The sequence below is a fragment of the Phoxinus phoxinus genome, assembly GCF_949152265.1.
Source record: "Phoxinus phoxinus genome assembly, chromosome: 1".
In the NCBI taxonomy this organism is placed as follows: domain Eukaryota; kingdom Metazoa; phylum Chordata; class Actinopteri; order Cypriniformes; family Leuciscidae; genus Phoxinus; species Phoxinus phoxinus.
Window position 1 is genome coordinate 46537190 of NC_136876.1, and position 23954 is coordinate 46561143.

Below are 23954 nucleotides of genomic sequence, written 5' to 3' on the forward strand. Positions count from 1 at the left end.
ACAGGAAGCAAACATATTAATGATGATTTGACAGGCTTTTGACAGGCAATTAATTTATACACCCTTACCCAGTGACTGCCAATGACATTCTGACTCAGTTCACAGTGGGTGTGATGACTTTGCTGACTTTGCTACTTTTTTACTTGTATGGTGGTCGTCTTAATGGCAATAAAGCAATCCTATTTTGCTCAACACGCATACACACATGATGTAGTCCTTTTTTTGGGGGGGGGGATTACTGCAGTGTAGGAGCCTGCAGGACAATGACAATCCCTGTAGAACAATGACAGAACAAAGGGGGCATATAAAGAAAATGACTGATGACCATACTACATTTGAATGGCATTAATTGCCAGGAGCCTAAAGGAATTTCCTACAATTTGCATGGAGATCAAAGCTCAAAATGAATTAATTTAGGCTATTAATGAAGCTCTAGCGTAAGTTCTGCCGGGAAGACTCAATTGTTACGCAACTTATTACCTTATCATCTATCCAATCATATCCTAATACTTTTGGTATAAAAGGTTGGTACTTACACACGTCTGATTTCGCATGTTGAACGCTGACGCTCCATTCACCTCCACCCTCCACCCTCCCCACCACCTTCCAAGATAGGACCTTCCCCGTCCCCACCACCTCCAAGATAGGACCTTCCCCCTCCCCAACACCACCAAGATAGGACCTTCCCCCTCCCCACCACCTCCAAGATAGGAGGCCCCCACCCCCCTTTATCCTCCCTAACACCACCAAGACGGGTCCTTCCCTCCATCCTCCACATAACACCAAGATGTATTTCTCTTCCATCCACCCCACCACCGCCAGATGGCCCCTTCCCTTACTTCGCAGGGGGTCGGCTGCGCCCCTGCCTTAGTCTTCAGGCAGGATATGCAGAGTCCGAACCCTAGGATTGCAAGCTACGGACGGGGCCTATTCGCCAAATAACTTGATTGCTTGCTAAGCTCTTAATAAATGTTAATGGCTTCAGTATTTATTCTCCCGAGTCTTTCTGGTAGAACTGATGTCTTGTCATTTACAGATTAAAATTATGGTACGTTCAGCTTGGGACCAGTTGCATAAGCGAAGCCACTTTGTTGAAGGGATAGTTCACCCAAAAATGTAAGTGTTGTCATAATTTACTCATTCTCAACTTGTTCCAGAGTTTCTGTCTTCTATAGAACACAAAAGAAGATTATAAAGAATGTTGGTAACCAGAAAGTTGACGATAGCCATTCACTTCCATAGTATTTTTTTCTACTATGGAAGTCAACGGCTACCGTCAACTTTCTGGTTACCAACATTCTTTAAAATATCATCTTTTGTGTTCTACAGAAACAGAAGAAAGACACTCATACAGGTTTGGAACAACTTGAGGGTGAGTAAATGATGACAACATTTACATTTTTTGGTGAAACTATCCCTTTAAGGCGAGATACGGCATTTTTCACTGGTCAATTTTGAGATTTTGGGTTATTTGTCTTCAATAACATGTCTTCTTTCAGACTTGTGGTGAAAAAAAGTCCAAAATACACATTTAGGTCTTTATTTTACTACACTTTGTCTATTTGCGTCTGTAGATTTCTCCTAAATTAAACAAAAGTTGTAAATCATTATAAATTATTCCCGCTGCTCCGCGATCGCTGTCTACACCCTGTCATCAAACACACCATTAGAAAGCTCTCTTTCTCCTGTACAATGCTGTTGGATCCAAATATGGTCATTTCCTTTTTATCAGCAACCAATCGTGAAAGTACAATGGGCATTTAACTCTAAAAGCAAAATCTCATTGGCTGATGTCAATTTCTGACAACCTGATTCGTTCAGATGCATCACGTGACGCGCTCTGACATTTAGATGTGTGTTTTTGACTGTTTTTCTGTTCAGTTGAAGGCCATAAATCCTGTGTTATAATTTTTTATGTGATGTAGGTGGTTTGTATTGTTGTTGCTAATGATTTGATAAGATATTGTGTCTTTAAATAGTTGTTTTCACTAAAAAGGTATGAATTTTTACATTACAAATCTTTAAATGCCTTTTCTCAAAATTAGTTTTTTGTCATTCTCCAGTATAAACATCTCAGCCTATGTAGCACCGATGTACACCAAACTTTCCAGTTATACACTTAGCAGTATTCTGAAGATATGTTCAGAGGGATTTGTTAATAAATCATTCCTGGCCAGATTTATGTGACATTTTAATTAAAAACTATATGGCAAAAACATTTTGTTTTAATGCTATGGACAGTATATTTTGATTTCCTAGGTAATGAAAGCATATATCCTGAAATCCCTCTGAAATATTTTTTCATTTTGCACCTGGCTTTATCATATGTTCAGATCTATCTACTGAAAATATATGCAAAATTGCTCATATTTAATGAGATAATGCCTAATTTGGATAATTAAACATACAAATTTGCAAACCTTGTAATACATTATATATATATATATATATATAATATATATATTATATATATACTTGTAAGTAATCAACTGAGGAAGTTTCATGGTGATATCTATTATTTAAAAATGTTACCCTATTCACCTGTAGTGTCTCGCCCTAAGACTGTGTTGTAAGAACTATAGCAGATAGCTAAGGTGTAATCGTTCATACTTTTCAGATTTAAATAGACCAATCTGCATTGTTTTTTTGTAACTAACACGATGCATGATTTTAGCCTTGATTTTCTCTCGTCGGCAGATTTTGCCAAATCGCAGACAAATGCCCGAAATCATAGGCAAATCGGTGTTTGTTCACGTGAGTAACAATCACGCAGTGTGAATTATCAAAGTTTCTCAAAATCTGAGAATTATCAAAGAATTTCTCAAAAATTCTCTCAAATCACATTCAGATTTGAGATAATTTTTGAGAAATTCTTTGAATCAATGATACGTCGCCGACGCCCGTGAGATATTTGGTAGGGCTGTAACGATTAATCGCGATTAATCAAAATTCAAAATAAAAGTTTGTGTTTACATAATAAATGTGTGTGTATTGTGTATAATTATTTTGTATATATAAATACACACACATGCATGTATATCCCAGTCAACACGTTGATTTCACAGTGATCTCTCCATATGATCACAATGTGAGGTCACTGTGAGTTAAAAGTGTAACCGCACTGTGCACTCACTGTGTGCTCATATTATGGTCACAATATGAGCTCATCCCAGCTAAAAATGTTATTGGACGTGGACTCCAACATCACTCAGATGTCAAATTTTGGTTGAAAATTAAAATTGGGTTGACATCTAAACATTTTTCTGATGTCAGGATCCAACTTTATTAAACAACTCCACAAATAGCATTACTAGCTTCACTTATTACAAAAAAAAAGAAAATTGGAGAAAATTGAAGAAAATCTCAAATTGTAAGCCACCATTATGGAGATCAGTGTTTGCTTTAGTTGGGCTCTTGACCCTTATATTATTAACTTGAGATTTTGCTTGTCTGCTGTTACTGATTCATAACAGTCAGACAGACAAAGAGAAATTGTGATCTGATGGTATCGGTTAAGTGTTGGCATAATCATATTGTGATCTGAAATGATCAAAACATATTTAGATACTTTGTTTTAACTTGTTAATACAGCAGCTCTATGTTTCTAAATCATATAATTTTCAGTATTTTTAATATAATCCACATAGACATCAATAATCAGCCTGTGAATCTCAACAATGGTGACAAGAATAAAGCATGTTGCAGTGGCTGCCACCAATCAACTCATTAATGGCTCCCATCATGCATTGCGGAATTAATAAATTATGATCTGATTTGTCGAAGTAATTTCCTTTTCCTAATTGAATATTTTGCTCATCACCATTGTTGAGATGCATAGACTGAATCTTCATGTCTGTGTGTGCCTAAAATGAAGTTTTTTTTTTCAAAACAACTTTAAAATAAATTTTTCCGTATTTATTTATCAAAAATTCTGGATATTTATGTAGAATCACAGTTATGCTGTAATAAACAAACATAAATCTAAATCAGAAATAATGGTTCAGTGATCAAGTTCCAATTCTGATTGTCATAACATAACCAATTCATCACTTTTTTTCTTTGTTCATCTGTCTGTTATAATGACAGCAGGCACACAACATTTTAAGTAAATAATATAAGGGTCAAGAGCCCAACTAAAGCAAACACCGATCTCCATAATGGTGGCTTACAATTTGAGATTTTCTCCTTCAGTGATTCTGCTTGTTAACATCAGGTGTTCGTCACTAATGTTCAATCATCACTCAATTAATAACTTAATTATCTCATTAACTTTAACACTCTTGAGTGTTCATTAAACACTCATATTTTAACACTTTACACTCTTGAGTGTGGACTCATATAAACTCACAGGAGTGTTAATATAACACCGGAGTTTTTGCTGTGTATATACTTCACATTGTCTCTTTCTATAACAAACACAACAGCCATAGAAAAACTAACATCAAATAGTCAAGGCCAAAGAGCCCAACTAAAGCAAACACTGACCTCCATAATGGTGACCAAACCAAACAACTACTTTCAAACCAACTTCGACATCTAAACCTCTTTTAAGAGGATCAGTCATGTGTCTGCTGGGAAACTTCGCACTAAACCCTTATAATAATGTTAGGGGATAATGTTCTATCAATGTAATTTTTAAAATGTGTTTAGAGACTGTTATCCTACTTTTTAGGAGAACATTCTGGTAACAAAAATAAAATTAGCTACAGAAACCATAACATAATATAATGCTCTCAAAATATTCATAGAACAATAACATTTCTAGCTGGGATGAGCTCATATTGCGGCCATGAGCACACAGTGATTGCGCTGTGAGGTTACACTTTTAGCTCACTGTGAACTCACATTGCTCACGTTGTGACCACATGATGAGATCACTGTGAGATCACCGTGTTGACTGGGATATTTAATAAAAATGTGTTATTTATATATAAAATAGTTCTATTTATATATAATATAAATCATATAAAAATATATATGCAGTATATAAATGCAAATATTTCTCAAATATATACATGCATGTGTATGTATTTATATATACAAAATAATTATACACAATACACACACATATATTATGTAAACACAAACTTTTATTTTGAATTTTGATTAATCGCGATTAATCGCGATTAATCGTTACAGCCCTAATATTTGGCATGCTAAATATCTGGACTTGTCTGCGATTCAAAATCCTGCTGTGTGAATGTGTTCTGACTGAAAACTACATCGGCGATGACCGACAGCCAATGAGAGAGCAAGATACATGAGGGCGGGAAGTTCAGGGAGTTATAGACCAGAATATCAGTATTATACATAAGCTTTACAATCGTGCTCTGCTTTAATGATCTGGTCATATCGATTATCAGCTCAGTGACTTCAATTTATATTCACATCAATGGAATATAGTGCACACGTCATATGGAACATATTTTTTTGCATCGGTTTTGAATCTTGAAAGCCTCTGTCTCCATTGACAATCTTTTTTCAAAATCATGGGTTTGGAATTTTCAACTAATCCTTTATAGCATTAGCAATAGCAATAGCAATAGCAACACTTGTGTTGTCAGGAGTGCATCTATAAAAACTCAAATGTTTCCTTGATGTGCTACTGTAGGACTTTTGAAACAGAGCTTTTGTTTTCCTACAGCTGAAAGCGATATTGGGATGGTGGCACGTTGAGAGCCACTCACACTGGATGGTAGTGGTCATTGTTTAAAGCGTAAGAGCAGTGGAGTGTGTGATGGAGAGCTGTAGCTTGAGTCATTCCCTCTCTCTCCGTTTTCAGTGGAAATATATTCCTGCACTCGGCTTTAATATTCTTAATCGTTCCACTGCTCTTTTTGCCTTTTCTGTCACATGCTTTCTAATCCCTCCCGCAAGACTATTTACTTCAGTTTCAAATCCCTGAGCGAACGTTTGCTAATTGAAGCAAACACACACACACACACACACACACACACACTCTAATACACTTGCGTGCCATGACTTAAACACACTTTCATCCCAGAGACGCAGATGAGCCACAGTAAGACAGGGCAGAGCGTGTCTGCTCTACTAGATTGTGAAGTGTGGAGCAGGGCATGTGTATAAACAAACAAACAAACAAAAAACAACAGGATATGGTTATTTATATTTATTTATATCTTTCTCATTTCAGAACGCTAAAAAGCAAGGGATTACATTTTAAAGATAAAAATGAGAATTCATTACTTTTTTATTCTGTCTTGGGTGTAACTTCTTGTTTCATTTATTTCTCTCAAGTGACTTTCATCAAACGGTTCTATGCAAAGCTAGTTTCAGTTTCATTGATATGGCAGGTCATTTGGTTGGGAAAGACTTTAGTAGTTTTTTTAGTTTTGACGTGTGGAATATACCCACACCTGCACTCATAAAGTGGGCATTCACAGCGACTAATCATTGCTAATGATTTTGGCGAGGTATGGTGCAGAATTTTTAATTTATTGCTTGGGTATTTTTGGAGAAAGAAAAACTGTGATCCAATTATGTCAAGCTACCTGTTTGAAAACGGTATAATAAGCACACCAATCACACACACACACACACACACACCAAAAAGAGAAAAATCCATCATTATTTACTCACCCTAAAACCTTTTTTCTTTATTTTTGAAATGCAAAAGAAGATATTTGAGAAATGTTTTTGTTTTTTTTATACAATGGAAGCGAATGGCCTCTAAAACTGGTTTGTTACCAACATTCTTCTAAATAACTATATTTATACATAAGTCATACAGGTTTGGCACGAAGGTGAGTAAATAATGACAGAATTTTAATTATTTGGTAAACTAACCCTTTAGAGCAGGATCAGTTTTGTGGTAATCCAATTAACAAATGCTGTTGATTGATCTAATGTTGTACTAAACAAGCTATTTAATAACCCCCAAAGAAACATAGAGCAATCGAGCAACCACCCTGGAACATGCAAGCCCTAGCAACCCCCCTGAACACCCTACCGCTGGCCACACACTAACAGCTTATTTTCAATACATTATCAACCACTCAGAACACCTTAGCAACCACTTAGCAAACCCTGGCACCATTATAATACACTATTTTTAAAAGGCTTTGCCAGAATTCCAAGTCTCGAAAAAAGTTGCATTGCTAGATCAGAGCTACTACAGACTTCTAGATCCACATTCAACTTAAACTAACTCAACCAGCTCTTTTCCAGTTAAAGTCAACTTAAAATGAGCAACGGGTTGTGTTTTGAAAAATATTGTCAAGGCAACTAAAAAATGTTTAGCATTTATCAATGCAAGCTTGATTTTCAAAGCTAACTACATGATATGAACATTATTTGCCTCTTAAATCTAGAGGCAAACATTTTACCCATTTTACCCCATGTATAGCATACCGTGACTTTATTCGTCTGCCAATTAGCGACAACACATCTGTATCTTCTGCAGGAGGAAGCCCATCGCACTGCACTCGCACTGCTGGAAACATTTCCTCCAGCTGTTCGGAACTGAAGACTCTCAACTCTTAGAAGACAGATGCACTGTATTGATCCCTGAGGGGAAGTTCAGGAGTAATGAGCAGTCTTAGCAGAGGATGCTTTCTATCCGTTGACCTCTAGGCATCTACTGCCTCACTCTGGCTCACTCTGGCTCAACTAAGCCCGGATGGGACTGAAAGCCACAATCCCTAGTTTCGATGGCCTATGTCTTATGCAGTAAGCCAACAGGGCTTACATCATGCTACAACACCAAGCTGCAGTCAATCACAGCGGTACACTTCTCCATATTCAGGAGCTCGCAGCCAGCAGTGAATGTTTACTCAACAGCCTGCGCTGACTCAGAGTGTTTACCTATCAAGCTGCTGCTTGACTCTTATCTTAGAGTCTCCAAAAGATGCAATAGACTTTGCTGAAGGTTAATTTAAGTGTTATATCACAACTGTGAAAGTTGTTTTAAGTGTTGCCAGTGGCTTGCATGTGTACATAAACAAAAGAATATCTGTAACTTGGCAAAAGTCAATGTATACACACATTAGGGTTTTTCACACTTGAAACCGTTAACTCTGGGTCATTTTGCACTTCTCATGACTTACGCGGGGTTATTATTTAGGTTCCACTTTAGACATTTTACTAACTATAAGTAATTTTGCAACTACATGTCAACTAACTCTCATTAGAGTATTAGTAGACTGTAGTAAACTGTCAGTAGACTGTTAGGTTAGGGTTAAGTGTTAGGGTATGGGTTAGGAGAACAAGTTGACATGTAGCTGCAAAGTTACTTATAGTTGTCTAAAGTTGACTGTCGAAATAAAGTGTTACCATTATTTATGCTTGTATATTCACAAGCTGCTGTTCCACACTGTATATTCCTAAACCCTCGGTTAACATTCTCATTTGCACATTTGCCGTTTCAGTGTCATTTAACTGACAGCTAACAACAACCTGTTTACATAAATGCTCTAGCATTGTGCGTTCTGGTATTATTTATGGTTAGGTATGGTAAGATATGGTTGTCCATCACCACTTGACCACCTATCCACAACTCCCAAAGCATGGTGTTTCCGTAACTGTCCAAAGTACAAGAATATGAGGCACGCGATTGGGTTCACTTACTGAATTTATGTGGTGAAAACATCATATAGATTTACAAATCATCACAGCATTATCATCACAACCATGAGCACATCTCATGCACAAATTTCACATTGATCCAGGCTGGTTTATTCTGGTCAGTGCTGGTCTAGGTGGACCTGTTGGCATTAGAGCTGGTGAATGCTGGATTTGTCAGCAAGGACATGACTGCCAACTCTTGCAAATCAACCCCTATTCAGTATCCAGCATCTTGGCCTGGACTGATTTGAACTAAGGCCCCATTCCAAATGTCATCCTCAACCCCGGTGGTACTCATTAGAGTCCACAGTTTGGTGACAAACTGTTGCATAGGCTGTTTGGTATCAGACATTGGCATCGCTAGACTCATTTTACTGGGGCATGAGCCCTAGGGAAATAACTCTGTGCCCCAGTACATTATTACTGTTAAATCTTTGTCTGATGGTGGAGATTACCATATAACGACCTGAGATTGATTTTCTCTGATAGTATTTCAGCAATAATTACATGTGTGCATCAGACTTAGCAATGATAGATTGCGAATGAGCCCCTCTTTTGATCTAATCAGTCAAACAAGCTAATCAGTTTGCACATTTATTTTGTACATTTGGACAGTTCACTCATGCACTGGTTTCTCACAGCGTAACAGGATATTTTTTAAGGAAGGAGGTGTTGGAGAAAGTGGATTTACTATTGTAGGAATCTGATTTTTTCAGTTTGTCGGCAATGAAGCTGTTCATTGCACATGTAGTTTGTGAACAACTCTGTTGCTACTGATTGTAAAGACAATTTATATCCATATATCTATAACAGTGTGAGGACACTTTTTTGATCGGGGGCCTGAGCCCCAGTACTAATGAAAGGTTAGAAACACTTCTCATAGTAGACCCAACATAGCACAGTCCCATTAAAGGGTCTACAATACTGTACGTGAGATTGGTCAATCGGATATTTAGATGCGTGCACATGGATTTGTTCAGTACTAATATTCCTTCAGATAAAGACATGGTCATATCATCTAAAGGACTGAAACTGACTCCCAAATCCCTAAGCAAGACTCTTTTCAGCTTTAATCTACAAAGCAAAAAGCAGTAAATAAATGTGTCATAGAGAATGCTAGATACAGTATTACTGTATTACCCAAACCCCTTCACCCACACATGACACACATACAGTATAATGGCCTTAAGGATCTCTAACACAGACACCTGCATGCATGCACACGCAAGCAGATCCGGCTCCAGTCAGCAGTATACAGCCGCATGTGGGAGTCGTGAATCACTCTATCAGCCCTCACTGCTTAACAAATGGTGGCTTTTCAGCAAGCTAATAAATACATCAGGAAGCTGAGGCAGCATACGTTAGTAGGATTAGCAGGCACACACTGCTCGCATCCCTCACTGATCCAGAGCTTTGGAAATGGTGTCCGCATTAAAGTCAAACGTAGAACAGCACAAAGATCAAATGTATCGCTTAAGGTTCAGGAGGGTTTTGGGAATCGGGGATAATGATTTTACGTCTCAGCTGGGATTTCACTGTGGTAGCGTGAACATAGTTTTGAAACATTATTCTAATTCCTATAGTTACCTTTTGCTAATCTGGAGACTCCCAATAAAACTTGTCCAATAAAACTAGACCTGGAACAAGACCAGAATGAATTTGCATGCTTGTCTAGGCTGGTTATAGTGCTGGGTTAATTCTGGCCTAGCTTGTGGACCAACATCGGCATGGTCTTCAAATTGTCTTCGAGACGAGACCAAAACCATAGAGGGTCAAATCAAGTTCAAGTCAAGACGCAGACTTAAAGAGGTCTGAACAATTCAGGCTGTATGATCGTGCTTCCCTTTGGGATGAACAATCACACAAATCTCCACACACACATAGTGGTCGGGGGACACTAGCACAGAGCGGATCGTATTAGTAAGCCTGTAGCCTTGGTGTCGTAGTTGAGTCCAGTCTAGACTGAGTCCAAATGCTCCTGAGTCCATGACGAGACCAAGACTGTAAAAATATGGCATTGGACTCTAGCTATGCTTTTATTTTCAGCAGGGGCTCTCAAAGACATTAGTATTCCAGATTATGTTTCCATATTATTGGAAACATAAGATCATTATTCCATAATATTCCAGGTTAAGTTTCACTAAGCAGCTGTCAGTAACCTCTGACAGACATTTCAACTCACCATTCAGTGAAAAAGTGAATGGGAAATGTATGAACTATCACACTTTAAGAATTCCATATAAATCGGTGGATGTTTACCAAGCATTTTTTGTTTTGTTTTGCTTTCATCTAGTGCAAGGGAAATAAAAGCAACTATTCAACAATCACTCACTTCATCCTAATTTGCATACAATCTGTCCTGAATTGTATGCATGATTAAAATTTGCATCCCAAATAACAGTAGACCTATGCTGAAAATAGTATTTCAAAGATGCCCAGATGGTGCACTATTTCAATGGATTTTTGAAGTGTGCTTCTGAGCAGGCTTTCTCAGTTAAGAGGAAAAAGGGGGAAAAAAGAAAGAAAAAAGGCTGATTTCTAAGCCTAAGGTGGTTTTCTAGTCTTAACTTGCCTTCTACAGTAGTTTATATCTGCTGTTAAAGCTGGTGTGGTGATGGTTTTGGGCAGATGAACATGAGCTAAAACAGATTAAAACAACTAAGTCCAGCAAACAACCATAGCCTTTTTCCATTTTTTTGTGTGTTGGGATTGCCTACAACCTTATAAAGAGAAGTAATGTGAGATCGAAGTAACAATTAAATAATGACACTACTTATGCTTGCATTCAGATACAAACAGTAAATGAAAAGGAAGTCCAAGGAATAAATACAATTTTATGATGTAATAATACACATTGCTTACTCAAAATTTACTTTCCCAACCACCAATGTTGCCTAAGTAACAAACAAGATTCTAGTTCAGTGCTTTGAGAGAGAAAAAAGAGCATCAATAATCTGCTTTTAAACCCTCGCAGAACATCAAACAACTGATTAAATTCCCAGTACATACAGTGTCACTGAATTTCACATTTGTTTTTAGAATCTGAAGGATGTTGAACCAAACCCAGTATGTTTTTACTTTTTTTATGTCAAGTTAAAATACAGAACAGTGTTTGGGATTGTCTATACTGTAGATCATTCTCAACACGATCATTACTCATCTAGTTTTTACACAGTCTTCCAATTGATTTGGACGGATGAGAGCACTCGCTGCACAAATCTCAGAGATCAAAAGCACTCGGTGATCATCCAGTTAGCGCACTGAAGTTAACATCTTGACCAGAATGTTTTTAAACTGTACAGTAGTTTCCCAGGTACTAGATATTACTCTAGATAATGCTTTCCAAGAAATCACTCATTTGGCTCACATATTTGAAGTTTGATATAAAGTCTTATTTGCTTTCGAAGAAAATTGTTGGCATTCACTAAAGGTGGGTCACGATATTAAGTATTTAAGTGATGCATTTTTAAGATGCCATGTCAACCTAAAGTCAGCATGAAATTAAAATGCACCTAATCTATTTCCTAAATACATGCTATTGATCTTATTGTGAACAATGCATTCATGCATGTTTTATTTTTAAATTTCCTCCTAATTTTAAAATGACTTGATTTTCTGGATCATTCAGATCTACCTTCATCCAACCAACAACCAGATGGATAGAACCAATTCCCCGTCATATTTTTTTCTTCTTCTTTAATAAATTGTTTAGTTGCACTATACTCCAATGGTCCACTTTATGCATTATACTATACTATAAGTAACTTTGCTACTACATGTCAACTAACTCTCATTAGATTGTTAGTAGACTTGTTAGGTTAGGGTTATGTGTTAGAGTTCAGGTTAGTAAAATAAATTGACATGTAGTTGCAAAGTTACTTTATCAAAATAAAGTGTTAGCAGATATTAAGCTGACAGTCTACTAATACTCTAGTGACTGCTAGTTGACATGTAGTTGCAAAGTTAGAATGTCTGAAGTGGAATATTATAATAAAGTGTTACCAGTCGTTTCACTCGGATGTACATCACAATACAGAAAGAAATATGTGTTACTACATACATTACATCAAGACTTTACAGTCCCTTACAAAAAATAAGTATACTTCATTTTATGAAGTATACATTATCAATGTGATAGAAGTATACTTATAAGTGTCCTGTTTCAATACTACTTGGGACTAAATTGTCCAACTTTTTAGTGTTAAAAGTTTTTAGTTTGTACTGCAACTATACTACAAGTTCAGTCTTTGCCAGTCTTAGTCTTTGTCAAAGACTACGTCCAGATCAGATTTAGAACAAACATGGATGGAGTAGATCAAGTCCATCAACACGCCCAAAGTCATATCATCTTCATGAGTTCAACATTTAATTCGGTAACGTTAGGCAGTTTTGATTTATATGCCGTTTAATGTTTGATGGTCGCGTTGCAAGCAATCTTCTATAATTTGTTTCTGCTTCTTTTTTAACTGTGTTTTGATCTGGAAATTATGTTCTAGAAGATGAGTTATGGCAATATAACTGTACAACAGTGCAAACATGGATGGCCGAAAAATTTCATCAATGGGGAAAGAGTAAAGTAGATTTGAAGTAAAGTACAATACCATTGAACTAGTCTACACTTAGAATTAGGTACATATCTGTTTTCTTTATAACTCAATATTTTTTAAATAATGTAAGTGTATAAGACAATATGCAAGATGATGTGAAAAAAGTATTTAAACACATCTACAAGCCACATTTACTTAGAATACTTAATTATACAAAGATTGAGTACAACTATACACTGTAAAAAAAAAATTTTCATGATTTGTTATCACAACTTTTTATCTTTTGTCAAATCAACTTCGATTACTAATGTGTGAAGATAACATACTATTTTGAGTTTCTGTTTATTAAACCATTCTTCTTCACTGTAACTCAAATTTTTAATTACAACAAACTCAAAATTTTAAGGCAACAAGGTGACTTGCTTTTTTAAGTTAAACCAACATTTAACATGTAAAGGTCAACTTAACTACGATTTTAAGTATATTTTTGAGACGTGCATAAAGTATATTTCTGAGAAGTACATACAAAGACTGAAAGTATGCTTTCTTATTTTTAGTTTAAGATAAGTATACTAATAGCAGACTTGAATAAACTTCTTTTTCGTGATGGATGTCTTATGTATATATCTTAACGCCCAATTAGTAACGTGACATTCTTCCCATTTAGTGTTTTTTGTGTAGTTTAGTTTTTTTGGTTGTTTCCCCATGGGGTCCAATGTTGTTTGGACTCCAACATTCTTCAAAATAGGTTCCACATATGCATGCTGGTTTAAAATGACATGAGGGTGAGTAAACCATCACATAATTTCATCAAAACAAATGAATCCTGCGTGTTTACCATCATTATAAAAGTGTGAGCATGCTACTCGCAATGAAAGTTCAAATATCCAGCTGTGAGAATAGTTTGACCCCAAAACAAAGTAGTCTAGCTCCGAGGAAGATCAGCCGCGGAGGCCTTAATCTGGGGCACTTTAGAAGAAACTCGGCTGTAATGTTCTCGTAGCCTTCATCATTAGAAAGATGCATTCGCTTCAGGATGATCTCTACAACAGAGAATGTCAGAGCAAAGTGTTCTGGAGGCCTACTGACCTCACAGCTGTAGATGTGTTCTGTTTAATTGGCCAGGTGAGAGGCATCCACTCACTCACACCAGCCTCAGCTCACTCAAACAGACAGCAGGAGCTCGGAAAGCTCGGAAATTAAACTCGACTGTCAGCCTAATTGGTCCCCTTCCCTTCCTGTATTGTGCTGTTTGTGTCCTTTCTTCAGTTATGAGAGCTGAAGTAGGCTTTCTCGTCGCTGATGCTCGAGAGAGAGAGAGAGAGAGAGAGAGAGAGAGAGAGAGAGAGAGAGAGAGAGAGAGAGAGAGAGAGAGAGAGGCTGTGCTAATGAGAAGCTTTTGAAACGTTGTTGAATAAAACCCTCAGCCTGTTGTTGGTATTATGAGTAAATACAACTAATATGCCAGCAAATTTGAGTTCAGTCTCCATTTAGGCTCTTTGTTTTGCCATGACTTTGTTTTCGAGCCTTTCTCAGAAGAGAGAGTGTATAGCCCTAGAGAATCTTTATCTCTGTATTGTGTTTCTCCACTGCCAAATAGACTGGCTTAGGCCAACATCAATTAGAGCTCGCGCTTACAGAAATAAAATATATTTCCGTATATTTATGATCAATGTATTAAATGGTTTAAATGTATTGATAAATATATGAAATAATATATATTGTGTTAATATAGTCCCTGGGGGAAAAAAACCTATAACAAAATGTATTTAAAATACATTTGTTTCATACTAAGTATACTACAAATACATTAACATATTTACTGACATATTGCTTGATAATTGATATAAAGGTTATAATCCCTGTATAATAGCAGTTGTTAAATGCAAGATATTTTAAGTGTACCTAAAGTATACTTGCAATAGTTTCACTTTAGCACAATCACATATACTCATGTATATATTGAGTTAGATCTAAGAACTACTTCCGGATAACTAAAGTACATTAAGTTCAAAATGAGTTGTTCCAATTCAGCAGAGTTTATGTATACCAATTTAGGATACCAAAAGTACAATTGCCGGGTATTTATATAAATATGTAAATGTATTTGTAGTATAGTTAGCATAAAACAAATGTATTTCAAACACATTTTAGTTAATTTATTTTTCACTACGTTTACAATATATTGAATAATACATAAGGAATTGCTGCTTTTCATCTATTGAAAAATAAATGACAATATTCTTCCTATATTGTTTACTTATCTCAAGTTTGAAGCCTTGTTTACTACAGCAAACGGCTGGCAGGGACTACAATGAGCTTCTTCAAGGGTTAGTGGCATCACATAAACCTAAAATGTACATAAACTGTCCCTAATGATTTTCAAAGGTATTTGGCACAGCTGAGTTATGAGTCTTCTCCTATGCAAAGACTCATTAAAAAAGAAAAGAAAAAAAGAAAAAAATGTGCATCTGATATTCACCTAGAACAGTTTCACTGGTGCAAACAGGGTGATAATGTGTTTACCAAACTCTGGCTCATTAAAATAGATTCTACATTACTACATTATGTTAATAATGTTTTTAGGTAGCCATTTACCTCCCAAAAATTTGTTTTATTTTATTTTAGAATACATTTTTTTTAATTTATTATTAAACAGTGGTTTACTGAAAAAAACTATGTCTGTCTTTAAATAATAATAATAAAGAAGTCTGTCAACATTGCTGCAGCCACAGTAACATTACTCTGCAGATTATGGCGCTGTTGTAATCGGGGAAGAGATTTGAAGTGCTTACGCATTTGGACAAAACATGTTAGCAAAAATATGTTTACTATGTTGTGTATTCACGTAAGTTACTTTCACTCAATTCAGTTATGTTTCAGGGTGGATATTGCAATATTTAAAAGTATTTAAGAATCTAGAACTCTCTCCGTGATAATCCGTGGGATAAGATCTGTGATTCAGGCTACATGATGATTAGTAAATAACCAACAGATCATCCCCAAAAACTGTCTTGGCTTTCTTTGCCATAGAAACATGTACTATACAAACACACAGTTAGCCAGGAAAAAAATAAAATAAAATAAATAAACTAATACTAAACAGTCAGGGTTCAAGAGCCCGACTAAAGCAAACACAGATTACCATAATGGTGACTTCAAACGAAATGGTCTCTCGTTGTCAGAACACTATTTTGTATGTTTTTGTATTAATGACTTACAAATTTGAGTAAAATATGATTAAGGAATTTAAGGCACACACTGTACAAAACTGAATCTATTTTAAATATAAGCTGTTCTTTTGAACTTACTATTTCATCAAATAATCTTGATTTTTTTAAATAAATAAAAATATGAACAGCATATATCAACATTGATAATAATCAGAAATATTTATTGAGTATCAAATCAGCATATTCGAATGATTTCTGAAGGATCATGTGACTGAAGACTGGAGTAATGATGTTGAAAGGCTGCTTCTATCATTTTAACCCGATTCTGAAACTTGACATCCTGGTCTTTTCAGCAGGGTCTCTATGGCTACGTATTGTTTCTGTCCAAATTGACATGTACTCGTTGTTTTGTGTCACAGTGATGGGCGGTCTCGAGTCCCGTGGGGTCCTGAGAAAGATCAGCGATATGTTGGAGATAATCATGAAGAGGATCGACACGCTGTCGAAAATGAGCAACAACAGCGAGTCCCACAAACTGGAGGAGCTGAGCTCCGCTCTCCACAGGTGCAACTTCACATTCATGATTACAACACGGCAATGACATTTTCCGTAACATTCAGTCGTCACTTGCTGCCTTCAAGTCGTGTGGGGATAATTGTATTTACGAGATGAGCACACATGAATGGCACCACAATGTTGTAATTGCCAGTTTCCTTGAAAGGGAACTGATTTGCTTTTTTAACCCCTTGTCCACTTCCAGGAGTTAATGTGAACACTGGATTGCATACATTTTACATATATAATGAGAAATAGCTTGAAAAAATCTTTCCAAAAACACTATAGCTGCTGGTTAATGAAGCAACTGGCCAGCAAAATCAAAATGAACACACACATCACACCGTAGTGACAATTTCAGAGTTTGCAAGTAGGAAGTTCCCAATAATCTTGAAGGCAGCAGCGAGTCTGAATGTTTCCGACAGTAGACTACTTGCTGATGAGTTAGTCAAGACACTTCCCACATTTTTCACCTGTCTCCATGGAAACAGATGTCTGTCACATCAGAAGTTCAAATGGTTACTTGTGCCTTGGCTTTCCGTGTGATATCTTCAGACATCATCTAATCTTAGAGGATAAACACACCCACACACCCCGGCTACACCATCTTTGATGTTGTCAACTTTCTGCTTCTTCCGTGTCCCTGAAAAGTAATTAGTGAAGTGATAGTTTAAAGCTCAAGTGTGTCATTTCTGCACATCTAGTATCATCAAGGAACTGCAAAAATAATCAATGTTTTCAAACTCTGTGCTTTCACACAATGCGCCTGGTGAATTACCGTAAAATTACCAGATTGATATTTCTGGTAAATACACAAATATTAACACAAACAGAGGTGTTCTGTCTTTTTACCTGTACGATACCATTCAATTCACATTTATTTGTATAGCGCTTTTCACAATACACATCATTTCAAAGCAGCTTTACAGAAAATGCATAAATTAGCATTAAAAGCTGTTCCGTCGTGCTTTAGTTTCACTATCTGTCCAGTCTGATAAATTCTAAAAAAAACATATGCGCTTAAATAAGACAGATACATTTTTTATCCGATAAGAAGACGTGCACTTAAACTACGATGAAAATACATTTAAAGAATAAATCCTTTGATGCGCAACAAAAACTCATGACCTTGCCTCAACAGAGGAGGTGATTGGATATCTGAACTAACCAGAGGACCAATCGCATCACAGCTTCTCAAATGTTGGTTTGGTCATTCTAAAATGCCTGAGCCAAAGTCTGTCAAAGGATGTGGTTTAATTCCCTCCAGAAGCGTCTCGCACGATTGTGTTCCCAAACACCAGCATCCCAACACAAGATAACATGACAGCATTTATTGCTTTTCATCTGTCGCTCTGAGACACACGTTAGTAATGTAATGATAGTACAGTATAGGCGGATGTATATGCCAGTATATGCCAAAAATTAAAAATAAAAGGATTACAATGTAAAAGATAATTATTGTGCATTTGGGTTCACGCGCTCACAAGGTTTGCGAAAAGTAAAGGCTACAGGCTAAAACACTCGAGGTTAGAGCCAGGGCAGACGACAGGAGGAAGCGTGCAAAGAAAAGTAGTGTGTGGGACCATTTCACCAAAAAGAATGACACAGATGTAAGTTGCAACTTGTGTGATACACTGCTTAAATATGGAAATACATTACATCTACATTTCAGTGGTAACAGATAAGCTAAAGCGGCGTCTCTTCGGAGCTGTCATTTTCTTAAATTAGCCGTGGCAATGTTTCGAATGAGCTGCTAACGCTAGACAAATGCCTTTATTTTCAACGCGATCACCTTGTACCCAAATCATTTAGAAACTAAGGAGCCATTTGTCCTCCGATTACATACAAGCTCCTCGGCGACGCGTTTGCGGGACTCATGTTTCGCGCTGTATGGGGATTTTTAAAAAGTGACGTGAGTGGAAGGGCGGCGCCGGTGTGTGTGTGAGCGGGAGCCAGAGCGGCAGAGAGATGCTACAGAGTTGCGAAATTGCAGGCGCTAAATGGCTGTTATTTCAAATAGCGTAGCATATTTTAAACTAATCGGTTAACCGGTTTCAACCGGCTAATGAGGCTCGGTGGTCGGTCAAGATTTTTTTTAGTTTTCGCCATCCCTAGGTGGAATCTGGGTTGTCCCGTAGATGGTCTGCTTGCACACTTTAAAGAAACACGCCGACTTTATGTGACTTTAGCTTATTCCCCGTATCCCCCAGAGTTAGATAAGTCCATACAAACCCTTTTCATCTCCGTGCGTGCCGTAACTCTGTCTGACTCGGGCGGAGTGATTAGCGCAACACTCTGAGCGAACTCTCTGCTCCTCACCACAGGGCTTCTCAGGCGCTGCGAGCAAATCACTAGCAGTGCTTCGCCTTCTGAGAATATAGTTCCCTGTATGTATACGGTTAGTAGATGGCTGTGTCTCATGTGACCTTGTTATTTGTACACGCTGTGACTATACAAATCACAACATGTAAATAGGAAAATGTTGGTGTTATTTTGTCACTTATTGGGAGCAGTATGCTAGCTGGAGCCATTTACCTCCAGTCTTTGTGCTAAGCTAGGCTAGCGGTGGGTGCGTCAGACAGTTACGGCACACACGGAGAGGAAAAGGGTATGTGTGGACTTATCTAAGTCCCAAAAAGTCAGCATGTTCCTTTAATCTCGCGCATTAGAGTGCGGATTCCGAGCCCGGCCCGCGTCCGACAGAGCTGTACCGAGCCCGACAGGCATAAAGATATTTATGTCCGAGCCGGCAGTTAAAATCCCATTTTTTTCTCATACTAATGACACATGTACGTTTGTTTGTGTGGAAAGCCCGCTTTTATTAAGCAAGTTCAGGAAGGCATTCGGAAATGTCAACAGATGAGCGCATCAGCGCACGGAGCAACAAGCGCTCTTAACACAGGCGGTCATGCACGTGTTTCGTTGTCACGGCTACATAAACAAATTTCCGCACACAGGAAGACAGATGTTATGGTAATATTTTACATGTATTTTAATCACAAAAAAACGAACGTTTGCATCAAGTGAAAGCATCAGGCACATTGGCTACCTACATAATAAGCTGTTTTAAATTTAAAATGTTCATTATCGCGCTGATGTGACCGAGCCCGACCCAAACCCGAACATAATTTCTAAATATCTGTCCGAACCCGGCCCGGCCCGTCGGGCTCCGGTGGGTCCCGTCGGGCTCGGGTCGGGTATCCATCCTCTATCGCGCATGAGCAGATCCGTTTGCTCTCTGGAGACGCGTTTAGATTTTCCGCTTACGAATCCGCCATGGCGCGAACGCAACTGGCTTTTAAAGGGAATTTGAGATGAGACTCTGATTGGTTTGTTGCACGTTACGCTCAAAACACACCCATTACTCATTAAGAGAATAGGGACGACCCTTTTAGACCATGTGGATTTTGGGCGTCTTAAGTGCACTTGCGCCCTGCGCTTTTAGACCACGCGCTTAGATCGTTAAAATTGGGCCCATGGGATGGAAATGCTGCTTTTGTTCACTCTTTGTAATACAACTCATTGTAACTATGTAATTACATTTGCTATGTAAATAGTGAATGAGTGAACATGTAAATGATTGTTTAAAATACTGGCGTGCCTCTGATGCTTATATTATCTGATGAGCTCACCACTTCCCATGCTACTGTACTCTTTGTTGCTGTAGAAAAAAAGTCTTAGGGCACCTTGTTGTAGCTGAAGTAATTATTGCAACAACCGATGTAGAAATAACGTATATTGACTGAACAAACGGATTCAAAGTCATCACTCGCAAAATGTGAAAGTCAGCCCTAAAATTGATTGCAAATACAGTTCAGATTGAACTTGGTGCAGCATAAGCAAAGCCTTGGAGCCTTTACCTTGTGTTTTTCGAAACGTGTCTGTTGGACTGAAAAATCAACACTGACGTTCTTTTATAAAAACCGATTTGATTGGTGTGGATTCAAGACCACAGAAGGTAAAACAAAGCTTTGACAGGATCTAAAAAAAGAAGTCTCAGAAGTGCAGAGGATGCAGAAGTCAAACATGCATGTGACAGCTCCGCCTAAACGCTTTATTGTCTTCGGGTGTGAAGTCAGAAAGGTCAGGGTTCAGACGGCGTGGTTTTTGTGAGCGCTCAGCCCTGTGCTGAGCAGAGGTGACATGTATTGCGAGTGACAGTTGCTCGCAGAAGGGGGTTTGCTGTTTGCTTCGCCGTGTTGCTGATGTACTGTAGCTGCAGGGCACAAGGTTGCAGGCGGTTCGTGCGAGCTGTATTATGAAGAAATCAAACACTCGGTGTGAAACAAAGATGACAACGCACTCCCCGAGCTCGCTGAAAGACATTTTCATGTCTCTCTGAAAGAGTTTCAAGTCTCTTGAGATACCTGAAATAAAACCTATTGAGGTTTTATTGAAATAGTCTCAGATACGAGATAATAAAAATATATAGTCAAAAACAACTAGAATGTCACAAAGCTTGAGGAAAACTACAGTGGGTACAGAGACTACGTTGACAACCTGACTGAATAAACAGTTTTAGGATTCTGTTTTTGCTGCGGTATTTTGCCTGGCCAAAATTAAAAATAAAAGTCGCTGTTTGGATTTGAATAGGCAAATGCATAAGAGTCTATGATTGGATCATTATTGCAATGATTACTGTGTTTCTATGTTTGGCAACAGTTCTTCTAACACTAATTGATGGAGTGTGCAGCTTTTTATTTACTGAACAGCCATGTAGGAAGACACATGGCCATATTCCAGGAGGACAATGTCAAGATTCATCAGGCTCAGATTGTGACTATGGTTGGTAGGGAGCATGAAGAATCATTTCCACACATGAATTGGCTCCTGTAGGAGACATTACAGAGTGCTGGATTATTGCATTGGCAATACAAGATCTTGAGCAAAAATGGATGCACCTCTTGATAGAAATAACATCACTTTATTTCCATCAAGAGGTGCATACATTTTTGGTCAAGATCTTGTCATGATCTAATCATAGACTCCTAAGAATTTGGCCATCCAAAATCCAAACAGCGTTTTTGTTGTTGTTGTTTTTTTGTCTGGGCAGTGTATAATAACACTTGTTGGATTTGTACTGGTCAGACAAAGTCAAAGCATCGAGACTTTCAGACAAAGCCTGAGCATTGAAACTAAGATTATTGAATAAACTCTGCTCTTTTTACTCTCATCACTTCATCTCCTGCTTCTGCTCTTCCCTGGCTTCCTCAGTCTAATTATCAGGCATATAGAAAACTGATATCTTCTGTGATTTGTCTAATATATCTGATATTTCTGACATGGAGATCCATCTGATCTAACATTTTCGGATATCGGCACAATCTAACAATTTACTCAATTTGTATATTTGCCATACATACACTGTAAAAAAATTTATTGGTTTAACTTAAAAAAACAAGTTACCTTGTTGCCTTAAAATTTTGAGTTAATACAATGAATAAGAATGGTTTAATGAACAGAAACTCAAAATAGTATGTTATCTTCACACATTAGTTATAGAAGTTGATTAGACAAAAGATAAAAGTTGTGATTTGTTATCACAACTTTTTTTTTACAGTGACAACATTTTTGATCATTTTATTATATCCATATTTTTCAGGGAAAGTATTCAGGGCCACTATTTGGATATTTTATTTGGTCAAAAATACAAATATATCTATTATTTTGTTATTTGATACTCCAATTAAACACTCATTTTCAGCCATGTTTTTAAGCATAAAGATCCGCACACTGAGTCTGAAATTTTTGTATGCGTTTTTTCGTATTCGTGATTCGGTGGCTCTGATTTGTCAAAACGCCATTCAAACTGCTCGCTCTCTCAAAATGCGGAAAACGCAAAAAATCGAACCCGATTCGAATTATTTTATGACGGACGAAAGTTTCGGAGGCTTGTCGTAAGCATGATTGACATAACGTGAGGTCGTATTTATTTTTTAACGTGCAAAAACTTCGGACGTGAGTGTGCAAAGGCCTTTATGGGGCGGTGGAAGCATAATGGTTAAAGATCTGAGCTTGTAACTCAAGAGAATTTAGAAATAGGTGACCTTTCAACTGTGTATCACAACACTAACATAAAAAAATAACATAACAATTTGTACTTAATAAAAATATAAATGTTGGTAACACTTAAAGGGAAAGTCCACCCAAAAAGTACAATTCTGTCATAATTTATAATAATAATGAACGCATACTTAAAACTTTCCAAGGCCGTTTTAATGTTAGCTTTATTTAACAAAAAAAAGTGGTGAAATCTTAGTTTCAAGAAAAATCCACCTCTGGAACAAATAAATGATGCAATGTTTCCCTTTCATTTGAACCCCAGTTGTTTTAATCTCTCGGATCGTTTCTAGGCTCCAACAACAAGGGAATTAAGTTACTGGCTTAATTGCTGTAACGTGTTTTTCTCTCAGGGCCAGGCCTAAACATGCCGCATGTCATTTCCATTATCTATCTATGCAAATGGTGTCAGTGCAGAAGCTTCGCTATTTCATGCTCCAAGCATATTTCAAGCAATTAGCATGTCCAATGGGTAATCGCACCATTCAAGGATGTTGCAATCCAGTTCCACAATGAATAAAGACACGTCTGCTTCAGTCAAGGCGAGAGGATACATCTTTAGACCTTGTGTCTTTTCATTTCTCATATTTATTAGTCACAGACACTGTAAGATGTGCCTAATTTCCATAATGCAAATTTAAAGTAATCTTTTCTCAACCCTCATGTCGTTCTAAAGTCTTATTATTTTATTCTGTGGAACTTTAAATGAGATGCTGTCTGAGCTGGTCATTGCATACAACAAAGTGGATTGTGATTTATACTGTCATGCTTACAAAAAAAAAAACACCATAAGTGATTAACAAAGTAATCCAGTAGCCTAAAGGCCATTGCACACTGAGTCAGAAATTTTCGTATGCGTTTTTTCGTATTCGTGATTCGGTGGCTCTGAATTGTCAAAGCACCATTCAAACACCATTCAAACTGCTTGTTACGAATGCGAAAAACGCAGAAAATCGAACCCGTTTCGATTTCTTTTATGACGGACAAAAGTTTCGGAGGCAGTGTGCAAGCGTGATTGACATAACGTGAGGTCATA

General features: G+C 37.4%; 1 protein-coding gene across 1 annotated transcript in view; it reads left to right on the forward strand.

The window, feature by feature from the left end:
• Positions 1 to 23954, forward strand: part of mgat5b (alpha-1,6-mannosylglycoprotein 6-beta-N-acetylglucosaminyltransferase B) — a 147864-nt gene that overhangs the window by 21445 nt on the left and 102465 nt on the right. Inside the window, exon 3 of the mRNA XM_079590347.1 lies at positions 16723 to 16867. Coding sequence (XP_079446473.1) covers positions 16723 to 16867 — 145 coding nt within the window. The remainder of the gene's footprint in view (positions 1 to 16722; positions 16868 to 23954) is intronic.